General features: G+C 41.9%; 1 protein-coding gene across 1 annotated transcript in view; it reads right to left on the reverse strand.

Annotated features, from left to right (window-relative positions):
• VIPR1 (vasoactive intestinal peptide receptor 1) overlaps positions 1-15,937 on the reverse strand; it is a 102,673-nt gene that overhangs the window by 21,811 nt on the left and 64,925 nt on the right. The window contains exons 5-6 of the mRNA XM_072329814.1: positions 12,652-12,752; positions 11,782-11,914 (exon numbers count right to left, since the gene is read on the reverse strand). Of these exons, the coding sequence (XP_072185915.1) occupies positions 11,782-11,914; positions 12,652-12,752 (234 nt within the window). The remainder of the gene's footprint in view (positions 1-11,781; positions 11,915-12,651; positions 12,753-15,937) is intronic.

Consider the following 15,937-nt stretch of genomic DNA (forward strand, 5'->3'; position numbering starts at 1 on the left):
TCCATTTCCTCATATGCTGCTAGCCACCAACTACAGAAACCAATTTCTCCTCCAGCTAAGGAGGGACAGAAACCATTTTGACCCAAACAAACACTTCTGTGCTTCTCATTAAGCCCATCATAATCAGTAATATATAATAATATATATAATTACTGATAAGCAATATCAGTAATATAATTTCATCTAAATTATTTCAGAAGTTTATGTTAGGGTGAGATAAGGCATACCTTATGGCTGCTGTGTGGGACAACCCTCCCTTGCCTTACTGTGGCCAACCATCAGTGTTGCAAGGCTCTGAGGGCTATGTGAAAAGAAGACAGTGCAAAATTCATCTGCTTAAAAGGAGACTGATTATGATCTTGTGGGCACTGTCAGGTATTGTGTTGGGCCTCCAGTTACTGCTCCACAAGGACTGAGATCTTTTACAGGCTCTATCATTTTCCTAAGTGATGATGTGTGATGGGGATATTCACAGGCATTTCCACGTTCAGTGCAGGGAAGTTGGACTCAGATGACCTTTAAGAGTCCCTCCCAGCTCAAAGGATTCTAAGTCTGCCCACCACAAAGAATCTTTAGAGGTGCTGAGCTAGCAAGCAATTGAAATATGATAGAATCATTGAATCATAGAATGGCCTGGATTGAAAAGGACCACAATGATCATCCAATTTCAACCCCCCTGCTATGTGCAGGGTCACCAACCACCCAGCCAGGCTGCCCAGAGCCACATCCAGCCTGGATGGACGTATCTTACTTGTTGTTCTGCATGACCTGAGTCCTGAAGGACTCAAGGAAGGAAATATTTTCAAGTGCAGACACATCTTTGAAAGCAGTTTCTATTACTTTTCATTGTGGATATGCAAAACACATGTATCAGGCTGCTCTCTGGTCACAGAGTACTTAGCATTCCCATTTAGCATGTACAAAAGGGTCTGCCTACTGGATAGGAACCAGGCCTATGACTTTCAAAGCAAGGATTCATGTCATGTGGGGCATACATTGCCCTGCGAGACAAATCTGCTTTGAGATCACATTGATTTAGATGCTGAGAAGCATAATCTGAAAGCTAACAAAGAAATAGAGAAGGCAGAAGAGATTTGCTTTGTAAGAGAACACCTTGCAGTCATGTTAGGGCAAATATTTAATAAGCCCTTGATACTTAGGAATGCAGTCAGTCCTTCCAAAAAGGAGAGGGTGGTTGGACTGCTGGTATGATGCAAAGAAATATGCTTAGCTGAGAAGATGGTCAGAGATTTTATATGTCAGCAGAGGGTCAAATTCAAAGTTTACTGTGATGATGGGAAAAACAGCAGGGCTACTCAAAGCCAGCACAGAGCTCATGTCCTACAGTAGTTGCAAAAAAACACAACCCATTTTGTCAACTGGTAGGAAAAATGCACTCAAGACACAAGCAGGCTTTCTGAGACAGATGCAGAGGAGCATAAGGGTGGAAAAAACAAGACTGAACAATGACTACAGGCTACCAGGCTCTGCACTTCTTACATCTTTCTCATAAAACTGATGTAGCAACTAGCTGAGTCACCTGGAGTAATGTAGTCCAGATGCTGGAGGCAGTGATTAATACAGAGTTGAAAATGTTGCATTAAATACACATATATCCTACCTGTCAGTGGTATTAAGTATGTGCCAGATATCTCTGTTCATTAATAATTGCTAAGGAATAGAAGTCTCAACCAGCTCCTGAATTTCTCCAGCTCATTATAAGCAGCTCAGTTGGAAAGGAGTTGGTCTAAGGAGGTTTTGATGGAACTACACACACAGTGCACATGTACATGCACCAGTCTATAGAGAATGCAACAAAACCCAGCATCGAGAGGTCAGTTAACAAACACTGCTGTGCACCAGAGATAACCACTGCTCTAGCACGTCTCCCTCTCCTTCTTTACTGAGGATATGGTGTGCTATGGTTTAGTATTTGGGTTAAAGAAGTATCTAAATTTGGACAAAGAAGTACAAAGGGGCATTCTCTCACTTCACACACTACGTAGCTGGCATTGGGGACATGACCTGATGTAAAAATTCTGCCTGACTCCCATTGCCCCAAGCATGGGTCTCTCCATCAGGTGACCTGACCTGTCCCTCACCATGTATGACTACTCTTGTGCAGGGATGTTACCCCCTTTGCAGTCCCTGTAATTCACCCCTTCCACCCTCAACTGCTGCATCCACCTACAGCATGGAACAGAACTTGAGATATCTGTGACAGGACATCAAGACATACAGTCAGCTTAAAGATAGATTCATGTTGTCACATGCAATCCTGGATAGCAATGAAGTTCCTCAGATGGTTTGTGAAGGTGGAACGCTGCCCTCAGCCCAGACCCTACTGCCTCTAGCAAAAGCATGGGCTCAGATTCACCTCAATCCATCATGAAATGTGGAGGCCTCTGAATCTCCTTTCAAGTGCTTGGGTCTATTCACCTGGGCTACCATCGCTGAAGAACAAGGAGCAGATTTACGCAGACAGTTCTGTGATTCTCTTTGACAGGAGACTGATGAAAACTCATTTTCTCAGTGATAGATTTATCCAGCACTTTTCTTTTATGTTGCCCAGAGGACATGACCTATCCAAAAGGCTGGGTGTTGTGTGCCTCGTGTGGAATTTGCCCATAGCAAAAGCTGTCCTCCCCAGCCTGGTCAAGGAGGCTTCCCTGATCTTATTTAAAAGCTTTTTTTTTTTTTGGATCCTGTTTCCAAGACCTGGTTGGAAGACAGAGTAGCAAAGAATCAGAATCACAGAGTCATAGAAACTTCTCTCATAGAAACTCATAGGCCTGGGTTGAAAAGGGCCACAATGATCATCTAGTTTCAAACCCCCTGCTGTGTGCAGGGTTGCCAGCCATCAGACCAGGCTGCCCAGAGATGCCCAGAACAACACCTCCTGCTGTGTTGATGGTGAAATTAGGATCCCCAGCCACAGGGATCAGCCTTGCCCTAAATCTCCACGTCTACAATGCCATTTTAGATGCTCATGCCTTTTAATTATAACTAAATCCGGGAGTCTTGAGCTGATTCCCACCCCACATGCCTAAATCAGGCTGAATCCCATTCCAGCTCTTTTTGTGTTGAGATGTCCACCTCAGCCAAGGCACAATGTCATCTGCGATGAGAAGGTAATAACCAGACAATTATTCTGCTTGTGTGATTATATTATATGACTAATCCCTCATCTCACTGTTATCTGGACACCAGAATTCATACAGCTAATCAATTACCATTCTATAACCTAAATATTACATGCCATTATCCACAGCTCTGCATGGTCCACTGGTTTATGTGCGTGCTGCATGGAGATGTGAGGACAGACTTAGTTTTCAAACACGTTTTCATTTTTCATGAGGCATTTCTTTTTCCTTTTAATTTTACTTTTAACATGTAAAGTTCTTTTGCTTTCTGAGACAAAAATTACCTGATAGAAAGAACAGATATACCATACAGGCCTAGGTACTAACTCTGTTAAAAAAGGAAGGACGAAGGTAGTATGAGCTTTTCTCTAGGAAGACGTTGCTAATGATGGCATTGTTTACAGGAAACAAAAACTCTTTTTCCCATCCAAATGGGTCTTTTTGTTCCAACCAGAGGCTAGAGCAACCTTCCTTTAGAATTCAACCTCATAAAGAGCGCACAGCTGGTTGTTCAGTAGTGCCTGCTGATCCTGGCTTAGATGTCACATGAGGAGGTGGCAAAGACATGATGTTAATGACCCCAGTCTACTTCTCATGCTTAGTGCTCTTATATATTATTTTTTCACTACTTAGTTGGCTTTGACAGAAGAATGGAAAACTAGACAGTCTTTGGGGTCCCTTTCAACCCAAGCCATTCTTTTAATAGAGAAGTCATTTCCAGACATCAACTTGGCAATCTGGAAATGCAAATATCTATCTGTTATCTCAGCCTTTTGCTACTGTGTCTGGACTTCCACAGAGACAATTAGAGTGATGGTCTGACCCTACAGATGTCAATGGCAAAACCCCTGCTTATTTCAGGGCTCCAGGCTGGAGACCTAATTTGCAAAAAATCTGCATGACATCAGTAGGGATCTTTGAAAGAAATAAAACAGCTTCTTATTTGGTGGTTCTGTTTCTCTGAAAGTGAGTCCTTAGGTCAAGCCAATTCGCTGAGCAATAAAGGGAAAGACAAAGCATGAACTTACTCTGGGCATACTCAGCATTTTGTGTAACAAGAGAAAAACAAAACAAATTGGAAACAAAACCAAACAAGACAGGCTGGTGAAAACCATTCCTTTATCTCTCCCTTCTCTTTAATTGCGCTTGTGGCCTAGATTCAAAGAGGCTGCTTGGGTAACTTGGATTCCATTCCTCCTTCACTATCAGGGAGTCTGAAAAGCAAGTCATTTTAAATACTCTATTGCTACACTAATGGTTGGGCCTGCCTGCTTTCTTGGGAGATGCATGGACATTTTGTGTGCTGTGTCCTACCTGGCACTATGTTTACCTAAAGAAATTTGACCAGAGAAATCCTTAAGAAGGCATCTTGATAGAAACAATGTGGCTCCTGATTGGAACACACAATCTTCAGTTTGTGAGGGCCTAAATCATCAAGTTCAGAGCAATTTCTCATCTATCGGGAATTAAAACAAAGAAAAAAAAATGCCTTTCATGACCTTCAGAGGAATAATAATTTCAGATCTTGATGATGGACTCTTCAGCTCCTGCTGCCCAGTGGCTTCAATACTATATTAACTCTATAAAATACACGGCAGATGGATGGACATGACTGAATTCAGAGAGGGCTCATGGTCACCATCTATCTCTGGCACAGGAATAAGATACCTCAAGGAATAAGATGCCTCAAACACAGATTCTCCCTGTTAACATGCTGCTTTGCATCAATGATGCCCAAGAAACATGTGAGAGTGCTTTCAAGCTGTAGCAAAAGCAAATTAATTCAATTTATCTTAACCTTCTTTCCTCTAGGTCACAATGTATTACATTTTCATATGCCCATCACTGCCTAATAGCACACACTGGACTACTTACCCCATGCCATCTGTCAGAAGTCAATTTATTAAGCCATTATAACCTGGATTTGTGTCTAAGCTTGTTGCTTTGTCACCACTTTCATACAGTAGAAATGCTATTTCTAGACTGATGAGCTGAGCTGCACAACTGTATGCATGCACATGCATGCTATTTCATCAAGCTATGTTTTGCCTGCTTCCAGTGTGACTATGAAAAGATGGATGCATCAGAAAGGTGCCACTTTTAGCTCAATCTCTGCCTCTCCTTCCTCTGCTACCATATCCTCTTTCACTGAGGGGAGGCCACTGTTGACCCTGTATCATTTCTCTGGATAGAGTATCATTGGTCTAGCAGTAGCCAAACCAGTATGGTCCCCAAAGTCTCACAAAGTAACCATGGTTTCCCTTTGTGCTTTCACATCCTTAATGCCAGCTGAAAGCCAGCGGAAAACAGCAAGACATTTAAAAGTTCATCTCTGCTAATACGGAAGTTACATAATGCAAACTCTAATTTCTGTGCTTCCAACCCAGCAAAGCATGGCAGGGTCAGATCCTCAGCTAGCAGAAACCTTGTGGACTTTACTAAAATAAATGGAACCATACCAGATTACTCCAACAGAAATGTGGTCCACATGACTGCACTTTATGCCTAGCCCACGCAGGCCTCCCAAAATACAACGTGGTTGAAATCTGCAGGAAGCTCTTATGTCTGCTTTAGCTCACACAAGAAGCAAGTTTAAGCCCTGTGACTGTGATCCTCAAGGCTATTTAAGCATTTTTCTTCTGCTGACTTTAACAGGGGTTATGTAACTAACAGCTTTGAGGGCCTGGACGTTTCTATTTTGTCTCTTAGAAATATTAGTTTGATTTTTTGGTGTGTGTGTGGGGGGGATCTTGTGCTTACTTGTAAGATGGTGATTAGCTCTAGCTGGTCTAGCCTCTGCGTCAGATGACTCACAGTTGAGTTCAGATGTAAAAATAGCATTATCTTGGTAAATGGGGTAACTGTCCCTATTTCATGCTCATCAACTTCAGAATGATAACAGCACTTCTGAACATGTCTTCAGTGATAAGGAAAGTCGAGCACAAGTTAGCAGCTAAAGGGAGAAGGTAATCAGAGTTTTAATAAAACCCTTATTGGCAATACTGCATTGCTCTAAGATGCTAGCAATTGACTGGGGGACAGCTGATAAGGTCACTTTTTCAAAGGCAGTTCCTGCTTCACAGCTCTTCTATAATCTAACTTTTCTGTTACTTCCAAGAGAAAGAGAAATCCAGGGGATAAATAATCCAAGCAAAACCACATAAAACCATGTTAGAGCCTGGTCTCCAAGGTATGGACCTTCTCAAGGGCTGCAAGATATCAGCAGTCCAAGGAGCAGAAGGGGCATGACCCAGAGTCTGGTACATTCAACCTCAAGGAATGGATCCCTGAATCCATGAAGCTTCCTCTCCTACCCAGCCTGGCAAACCTCCATCACCACACATCAAGCATTAAGCTCCAACCCCTGCGGCCACCCACTGTCTCCCCTTCCCAAAATGATAACACTTGACCTTCAGTTTCTCTGTCAGTCAAGCTTTCCTTCATTCTTCATCGCCTCACATCTCCTTTTTCCCAAACTCAGACCTGAAGCTCATGCTCCCTTCTTACACCTCCTTTGGCAGAGGATCAGCAATGAAAACTGCAAGAGTGCCAGGCTCAAACTGCTGTCTCACCAACCCAGAAGGAAGTTGATGTTTGCCAGCAGCTCTACAGTAATTATCTGTGTGTTATCCCTCTCCCTTTGGGATGGATTAGATGGCTTATGTCTCTTTCATAGCCATCAGTAGTGACTTGTACAAGTACAGAGCTCTGCTGTTCTAGAAGAGATGATGAAACTACATTTCTGCGTGGGGTGTTTCTGGCTAACTTCAAAATTCAAACAAGAATGTGAGTAAGTCTAGGTAGATAGGTTGCCATCTCCCATGCTCACAGCTCCTGCTGGCCACAGGCAGTAACCATCCCAAACTTCCTTATATCCACTCATTGATTTACAAACTCTCAATTTCTTGCATTTGCCAGTAAATCCTCAACTCTAGCACTGATTTTCTAAAAGCACTTGAAGACATTGTCATGGTTTTGTGCATTATGTTTTATTTTTAGTTCTACTTACTTTGAGCAACCTGGTCTAGTGGGAGGAGTCCCTGCTTAGAGCGGGGGTGGTTGGAACTAAGTGATCTTAAAGGTCCCTTCCAACTCACACCAGCCTATGATACTATTTTTGGCTAATATATTTACTGTTAGGTGTTGGTTAATTAAGGAGTGTAGCTTTAACCTCTTTGTCTTTTCTCCCCCAATCTCCTTTCCATTTTCGGGTCCTTTTTAGGAGTGCCTCAGTACTTTTGGTGAACATTAAAATGCTGGTGTGAGATCTGCAAGAGAATTGGCAAACACACAGTGACCCTATTTCTTCTCTCTGCTTTCTGGATGGTTTTGTTTGTTTTTCAGTTCTTCATATTATTTACAGGAGCATTCTCTGTTTATTTTTCTTCCCTTGTCATTTTCTTTGCAGTGAAGGTTAGACTGTAACAGTGATCCTTGCAAGAGAGTTTCCTTCACCCTAAACAGTCAAGAAAAATTGAGCAAAAAGTGGGCTTCACATTTGGCCTTATCTGTACATCAGGACAGACTTTAAAGTGTTTCCTTATCTCAAGCATCATCCTTGTGCTTGGCTGGTCTGAGAAATCAATAGACAGTGTAGAGTTGTGCAGGAATGGGTTGAGCTTCTGAAACAGTGCCAGTTGATGCTTTCACACATTTTGGGGCCTGACCCAACTCCAATTAAAGTCATTGTCTACAGGCAGGATTGTGCCAGGCTCTTCGTCCAAGCCAGTCAGCCAAAGTTCATTGAATGCCAGTCCACAGAGCTGGAGAGAGGGAGTAGACATCCTTTCATCAATTTGGCCTGAGGGAGCTCATGCTGACAAATGAATTTTCCACTCTGAAAGTACGAGACATGTACAAATGCCCACTACTGATAACAGTCCTGCCCTCCTCTGCAAAGGATTTCTCTTTGGATTTGATTGTCTTACTGGTATGCAGAAGGACAAAGAGAAATGATCCCTCCTTTGGCTAGATCCTTAGCAAAGGCAAATTTGCAGAGCTCAAGAACAGTCAGTCTGAATTCAATCTGCAGAACTGGATCTTATATCAAACTGTTGGCTTGTTTGTCTTTGGATAGGCTACAAACACAGGTTTTACCATCCAGTTATTACAGTCATGAAACTAAAACAAATCTTAGTTATAAAAGCACAGGCACAAATCAAATGAAAAGACGAGCAAAGCACTCAAGTCAGTCCTTCTGCCATGTTTGATACTTTTCCTACTGAGCTCCATATGGCATTTTCCAGAGAGAAGAGGAACACAAATGCTAAGATGGAAGGTCAGAAGGTCTAGAGAAAACTCATGTGAAAAGCTAAAGTTTGTTAGGAGGCCTTTGTAGTCTGGCAGTGAAAAAAGGAACATAGAATGCAAGCAAATACAGACTGGAAAGTGAGGCAGTTTTTCATGCAGTCTGAGTAACCACTGGATGCAATGAAGCTGCATGTGTTGAGTTTTCCATCAGAAACGATTGACTACTGAGACAGAAAGCATTCTGAAAGAACTGGAACAAACAGTAATTGGAGAAGTCAGGATGGGTGACACCACAGAAGCTCCTAAGCTGATCGCATCTACATCTGTATGCTTAAAGCCTGTATCCACTAATATGCTTGAGCATATGCCTATCTGTAAGAAATTCAAGTCATCGTGATGTTTCAGTTTCACATAATCACAGACATACCTTCTAACTTAAGGGGGGTGACAGAGAAACTACTGACTGCTGGTTCCTTGGGCAAGTAGCTGCATATGTACATGGACATGAGATTTCTCAACTGCTTCTATACCTCTAAAATACTTGGGGATCCCCAATAGTGCTTTGTTTCTCTCCAGAAAACCCCACAGTGCTTTAACAAGGCTGCCCTTCTCTAGAGGTCAGTCTATGTGCTGCCACATGAGACAAAGGATCCCCTTTGTGCCTAAGGGTGAGCCAATTGATTTGGGCAGCTGGGCCTTTCCTTGTAGCAGCACAAAAGTCCTGGGCCACTTTGCAGTGGTTGTGATCAGTTGTGGAATCATTAAATCATAGAATCATCAAAGCTGGAAAAGACCTGCATCCACCACCACACACCTCAACAATCAGCATCCAGTGCAGGCTGCATGTTGTGATGGCTCAGTGATTGCACTAGCCCTGATTATCTGAAATGCTTACCGCCACATTTTCAGGCTTTGTGGCCTGTAGACAGGCCCAACAAACATAATTTGGAACATTCACACTGTACTCGACGGTAATAGTTGGATATAATGATCTTGAAGGTCTTTTCCAACTCAAACGATGCCATGCAGGTCGCTGAGAAAGTAATGCCTCCTATTTATTTCCATGGAAACTACCTGCATGATTCTATGAATCTGTGATTGTATAATCCCAAAGTATTTGACTTTAAAATGCCTCAGAGTTCACATTGTAACTGAAATTTCCCACACTAGACAAAATGAAGTAGAACTGAAATGCTACTGCACAAAGCCAATGAAGGTAGGCGCTTTTGTCCTTTTTTCCTCAAAGGAACTAAGTGCTGCACTTTCTTCTCTAATAAAAGATAGTTATTGCTTTGGTTCTCCCTTCTAGAACAGTAAAGCGGCGACAGCATTCAGCAAAGCGAACTGCTTGTTCAAAGCTCACTTCAGACTGAATGAGCTCAAGGCCAATATCTTGCAGTATCAGTAGAAACATGAAACCTTCCATAGATCCTTTGTCAGGCCCTAGGCATATGAACTAGTTAGTTCCCATGCCCCCAAGGCAAAACTTTATCTTTCAAGTTCAAAGCACAAACAACACAATTATTTCCCCTAACTCAAGCCAACCTAACAGAGCCAAACCCAACACAAACACGATGGATTCTATATCTTCAAGCAAATGAATGTTAGGAGAGGTGTTGCAACTGCATTTAATGTAGGTATGTTTTCCCTACGGTCCAAAATGTTGTCCAGATTGTTGGGTCAAGTTGTTTGCAGATTCTGCAAGAGATAAATTCAGCCCTGTATAGTGGAGACTGATTTGTCCCACATAATTTGTAGCCCTTCTGGAAGACGCAGCCATTCGCCCTGAACTGGCATTTATCACAAAAAATCCTCTGCTTGTGGAGAAACACACACAATGCTGGTAGCCACGATCAGCCTGAAAGCACCCTGGCTTCCAGGAACTGCATATTCTGCAGGACAACATCCAGTATTTATGCACAGAAGTGTTTCAGCAGACACTTCTCACACCATTTTCTGCAGTCATGCCTGAGTCATGACCCGGTGCAAAGTGCCGCAGGGGTGAGAGGTTACATCAAACTCCATGGCTCATTGGGTTCTTGGCTCCTCTGCCAATTAGCACTGGATGTTATCTGTGGCAGCAGACACCGGCCAATTGTTCATCCCGATTTCTATGTCACTGCAACCATTCACGAGCCTTCACAATGAAGCCTCATTGCTGAAGGATACAGATTCCGGTGAACCACAAAGGGAAAATTAAAGCAGAGGGTGGTATGTGGTCACTGCGATGGGAATGAGTCGTGCTGTGGATGGGTCTCAGAGAAATACTGGGAGTGGGCCACTCTTTGATATGGACTGGGAGGTGTGCAAGCATAAAGGCTATTATAGCAGCAGGGATGGCACTTGGGGTACTGATAGAGAGAGGTCAGAAGGCAAGGAAGAAACTGGGTGGATAGCAAAGACAGTCTTTTCTCTTGCTTTATGATGCAATGAAACATAAGTTCAGAAGAGATCCTGCTGGACTGCTGTGCCCATCCACCTGCTAGTACCAGCAAGTAGATCGCATATTATTATGAATTTATTATGGAGTGTTTCATTTAATTTAATTTTTGGATGACTATTGATCAACCTGGGAGTTGGAACTCAATGACCTTTAAAGATGCCTTTCAGCCCCAGCTATTCTATGATGCTGTGATCACATCTCCCTGTGAATTCATGACTAGCATCCTCCTGCATTAACACAGCCCTTAGACAAACAGCTCTTCTCCCACCTTAATGTTAACTCCAGCTGATTGCACTCAGTTTAAAAGCAGGGAAAACATACTGTCTCCTTTATTCCCCTCCTTTATCATCCCAGTGGGGAGATCTCACTGTTATACAGTTAGCATGGAACAGAGATCCAGATGAAAAACACAGTTTTGTCTCTATATAGATTTCCTGCCTAAACTCCTGCAGGGACCTGGTCAGTGCAATCAGAGGAACTCAGAGAGCCCTCCAGCTCGCAGAAGGGCCTCCTTCAAAGTGAGGTGGACAGCTCACAGCTCCAGCAAATCTATTAATTAGATCTCAGCTGACTATGATTGCATTTAACGAATGTAGATCATGTATAGGTACTGCCCTGCAGATATCTCAGAGGAGTTATCTGACTCTGGATTTCTTACCATGACTGAGGGGGAAGGCTTTATTAAATCCTTAAGCAGAAGACTGCAAATCTTCTTTGATTGGGATATCCAACAAATTAATCCAATACCCTGGTCACTTACTTCATGCCCTTTAAATTAAACTTCATCAATCAGGTTTTTGTTTCTCTTTAAATGAGAAAAAAAAAACAAACACAACAATCTTCCCAATATAATGTTTCCCATCCATTTGCAAGGCAATTTTTTAGTGCACTGTTTAAGAAGTGCAACAGAACAATGTGGAAAGTTCAACATACCCAGCTACTTACTGAGCTCACAAAGCAATGTTCGGGTTCTCCACTTTCAAACAGGATGACATCTTTTATGAAGACTGCGATGGCTCTCATGATAAAGGACATGAAGAGGTGCATATGAATATAATTTCGAGTACAGTGTAGTTTTCTGTTGGGAAGAGACGAAACAACATTTCTGAATAGCACGAGTTCTCAAAAACGTTATTTATCTATTTACGTGTTCCTTCTGCTGAGATATGGACTTACAATTAAACATCAGAAACCCTGAGACAGACAATGTTTTGATATAAATCACAGCAAACCCACTTAAGCCCCATAATAGCCACAAAAGACGTGGTATTCCATATATATGCGGCAGCACTTCTGCTTTTCCAGTTCTGAGAAAAAAGGTCAAAACACAGAATGATAGAAAAAAGGTTCATTGTACCACTTTCCATTGGAAACGTGAGGTTTTTGACCCAGCAAAGTATATTCATGAGAAAGGTCTATTTTCTACAGAATGCTTGTACCATAATAATTCTTTTCAAAGCAAAGTGTTTTTTCAGGAGGAGAGAGAAATTCTTAGCAGCTGCTGAACGAATTAACTCATATTGCAGGCATTCTGTAGCAATGGGGATAAGATTTTCACTTAAAAATTACTAGTTATTCATTATTTTGCTGTTTTTGCCATACATTTAAACATCGCTATGACAGGAGATTGCCTCATGCGTAGATTTGCTTGGTGGAGGAACCCAAACACAGATGCCTGAATCCAGGATCAACAATGGGGACTGAGGATGAAGTCAGTTGCCAACACTTAGCCACCCAATGCCATTTAATTTGCTGTACTGTATCTGCCTGTCAATCCATAAGGGCCGGGTCTCCTGAAGGAGCTCGTGCTCTTACCTGAAGAGACATAAAATGATCATAGCAGCTGTGAGAGCAATGAGCGATAAGGTATGTCCAATGGTGTAGCCGGTCTTGACTGTGCCATAGAACGCCGTTTGCTAAGGGGAAGGAAAGAAATAAAAGCAGACTTTCAAAGAGCTGCCACAATCCACCTAAATACACCATTGCTTAGCTTGTTCTGACCTCCTTGCTGAGGTTAAGAAACTGTCCCAGTCCACTCTCTTAAAAAGCACTCTTTAAAATCATATCCAGTTGAGGACAGAATCATAGAATGGCCTGTGTTGAAAAGGACCACAGTGCTCACTCAGTTTCAACCCCCTGCCATGTGCAGGGTCACCAACCACCAGACCAGGCTGCCCAGAGCAGAACATGATTCAAATCGCAGAATCACAGAATCACCAAGGTTGGAAAAGACCTAAAAGATCATCCAGACCAACCGTTCACCTATTACTAATAGCTCCCACTAAACTACATCCCTCAACACAACATCCAGTTGTTCCTTGAATGCAGGATAAGAAGAATATGCCTAGCTGCCTTAGAGCCTGGATCACACCAAACCAGTTCACAGCTACATGAGGGAAAATTGCATAGAGGATGGAGTATGAATTTGACACTTGCAGAGACAGCTACATGGTTGTAACCTTGTGAAACAAGAACAGCTAATGTTCACTTAAACAGTGCACTGACATGTCAGCCCCGAGTACGATGAGCTTCGTTACATGAAGGGAATTTTAGGGACAGAACTGGTCTGGTTTTGCTTTTGTGGAAGTGAAACATTGTGTTTTACTAAGAAAAAAATCAAACCAACTTAGGATGTTCTCACTGGATGCACAAATACATTCATTCAGAAATACATTTTAATTTGCAAATTAGTCCATAGCTTTTCTCTTTGCACACAGAGGGATTCTCTGAGCATGGAGAACCATGGGATTTAAATCCAACAGGGATTCCTGGTCTGAATAAAATGAGGAAATACAGCAGCAAGATTCTAGCTCTCCCAAGGCTCTCCAGCAAGTCTAAATGAGTATATTTTGATTTTCAGCTTAAAAAGAAAAGTTTGTCTTCAAACATTAATTTTATCACTGATTTTTGTTTTTATTTTTACTAACGTGAGATTTTTTAAACAAGAATCTAATTCAGTAAAGACTGTTTTCCCAAATAAAATCTGATTTTCCTAGCCCTTGATCGACCCTTCTCTACCTTCCTTGCCACCACTTTCTGTTAAAAAACAAACACAACCACAAAAAAACCATACTGATGGCTAATCTAAGCCCAACCTTATTTGGGAAAACACTCTCGACTAACAGTAAGGGCTGACATTTCTATAGGTTATTTTCATAGGCCTTGACAAGCACTGGGTGCTTTTCAGGACCAGTGAAGCTGAGAGGCAAGGTAATCCTCTAGCGTTTACACAGTTATCGCAGAATTTCACATGAGTCTCAGAGAAGGTAAAAGCAGAGTGTCTTTATGGCCTTGTTAAGTGAGTCTACATCACAAAGAAATGTGGGTCATAATTCATAGTAAGGGCTTTAGGTCAGTGGATGTACATGATATGGTCTGCCACATGTACCCATGCCTCACCCACCTGCAGAGCACAGAGGGATTTGCATTGCATTAAGGAACACCGGTTCCACTTTGCTGTACTCGCTAATGGCAACCAATTCCTGTTTTACAGATATCAAACCAGAGAATTTTACCCAAGATCATAAATGGAATGGGAATTTCACTGCTGCTTCTCCAATTATTAAAGAAGTAGATTAAAGAAGAAGAAGAAACAAAGGGACTTAGAGAAATGAAGGAAAGGAAATACATGCCAGAAGGTCTATGTGATGGCTCAGCCTAGACTGACTTACTGAATAAAATCAGACAGTTTTATCATTCTCCCACTGCCCGTCCTTAATTTTACATGAATAATTTAAGAACAATTTGTTAACAATGATGCTCAACTAAGCTTAAATGAGAACTAGCTTCCTTCTCTTTTGTTTGACACTTGATAAATGGAATTAAGATGTGAAATATTCACCTTCGTAAGTGCCAAACAACAGAAATACTGATATTAAGTCTTCCAGGAGCCCTGCACATAGGCTTGACTTGGGATAACATCACATGTGATGAAGTCATCTGGGTTCTTCCTCATAAATGCAGATTCTCTCTCTTAGGAGAGAAATGTGGGGTTAGTATTTTTTCTATTGCCTTCACATAGTGCCTAAAGGGACATCTGGGTGGCTCATCTCTGACCAGATGATGGGGAAGCTGTATATCACATCTGATAATGGGACAGGAAAACAATCCCCCATTTCCTAATATGGGGTTTTCCAGAGTTGGTCTGGAGAAGGAATCATTACCACTGCAGAGATCATCATCACATTATTTTGGTGCCTATGTCTGCTCCCTAAGAACTGCCAGAATTCACAAATAAATTTTCACATACACTCTTTATTTGTTTCTCATATTTTCTTGCAGTTTCTGTTATAAGTGGTATACGGCTTAAGTTCATGAAGCACTTTAGGCATGGATGACGATCAGTCTGTTCTGCACCTCATGTCCCATTCAGCCTGCTGTTCTTTTTTCTTTCTGTTCCTTTTACTTCCTATTCCCTAGACTGACAGCCAATTCAACAACAGTCCTTTCTTCTTCACAGACTTGTACTGCATGTTCACCCCCCTCTGCCACCTTTCACACAAATTAGTCTTAAACAGCATGACAAAACCATGGAAATCAAGAAAAAATAATTAAGAAAGAATTAGAAGAACACAATATATGTTCTCTTGGTAACGCAGTGTTCTGGCAGTGCTGCAATCCATTGGGTCACCAAACCACGTCCCAGTAATTCCCAAATCCCTTTGCAGATGGAAAATAAGCTAGAGCTCTTGTGGGAGGGCCTTTCCAAGCAGACCTGTAATGATGGCTCTTAAAACGTGCAACCAGTGCTACTCAACTCAGTGTTAGGAACAGGACACTCGAGGATGTGAAGTGGTGGCTGACCTTGAAGGCTCTCTCTTTGGTATATCTCTCTTTCTCTGTTGTGTGTGTAATCTTCCCTTAGGTATTTCCTGTATTATATTACTATTAAGGCTGGTTACGTTCAGCTCAGATTTTCTGTTAACACTCTGTGTGCCTTTGTAATGGGTGACTGTACACAAAGACCTCATTACAGGCATTTACTGATTACTACAGTGCAACTTTCACAACACTGATTTCTGTCATACAGTAGGCAAAAAAAAAAAAGCAACCAAAAAAGAAAAAAAACATTAACAAAAAACAAAAACAGAAAAACAAACCA

The sequence above is a fragment of the Excalfactoria chinensis genome, chromosome 2, assembly GCF_039878825.1.
Source record: "Excalfactoria chinensis isolate bCotChi1 chromosome 2, bCotChi1.hap2, whole genome shotgun sequence".
Lineage (NCBI taxonomy): Eukaryota > Metazoa > Chordata > Aves > Galliformes > Phasianidae > Excalfactoria > Excalfactoria chinensis.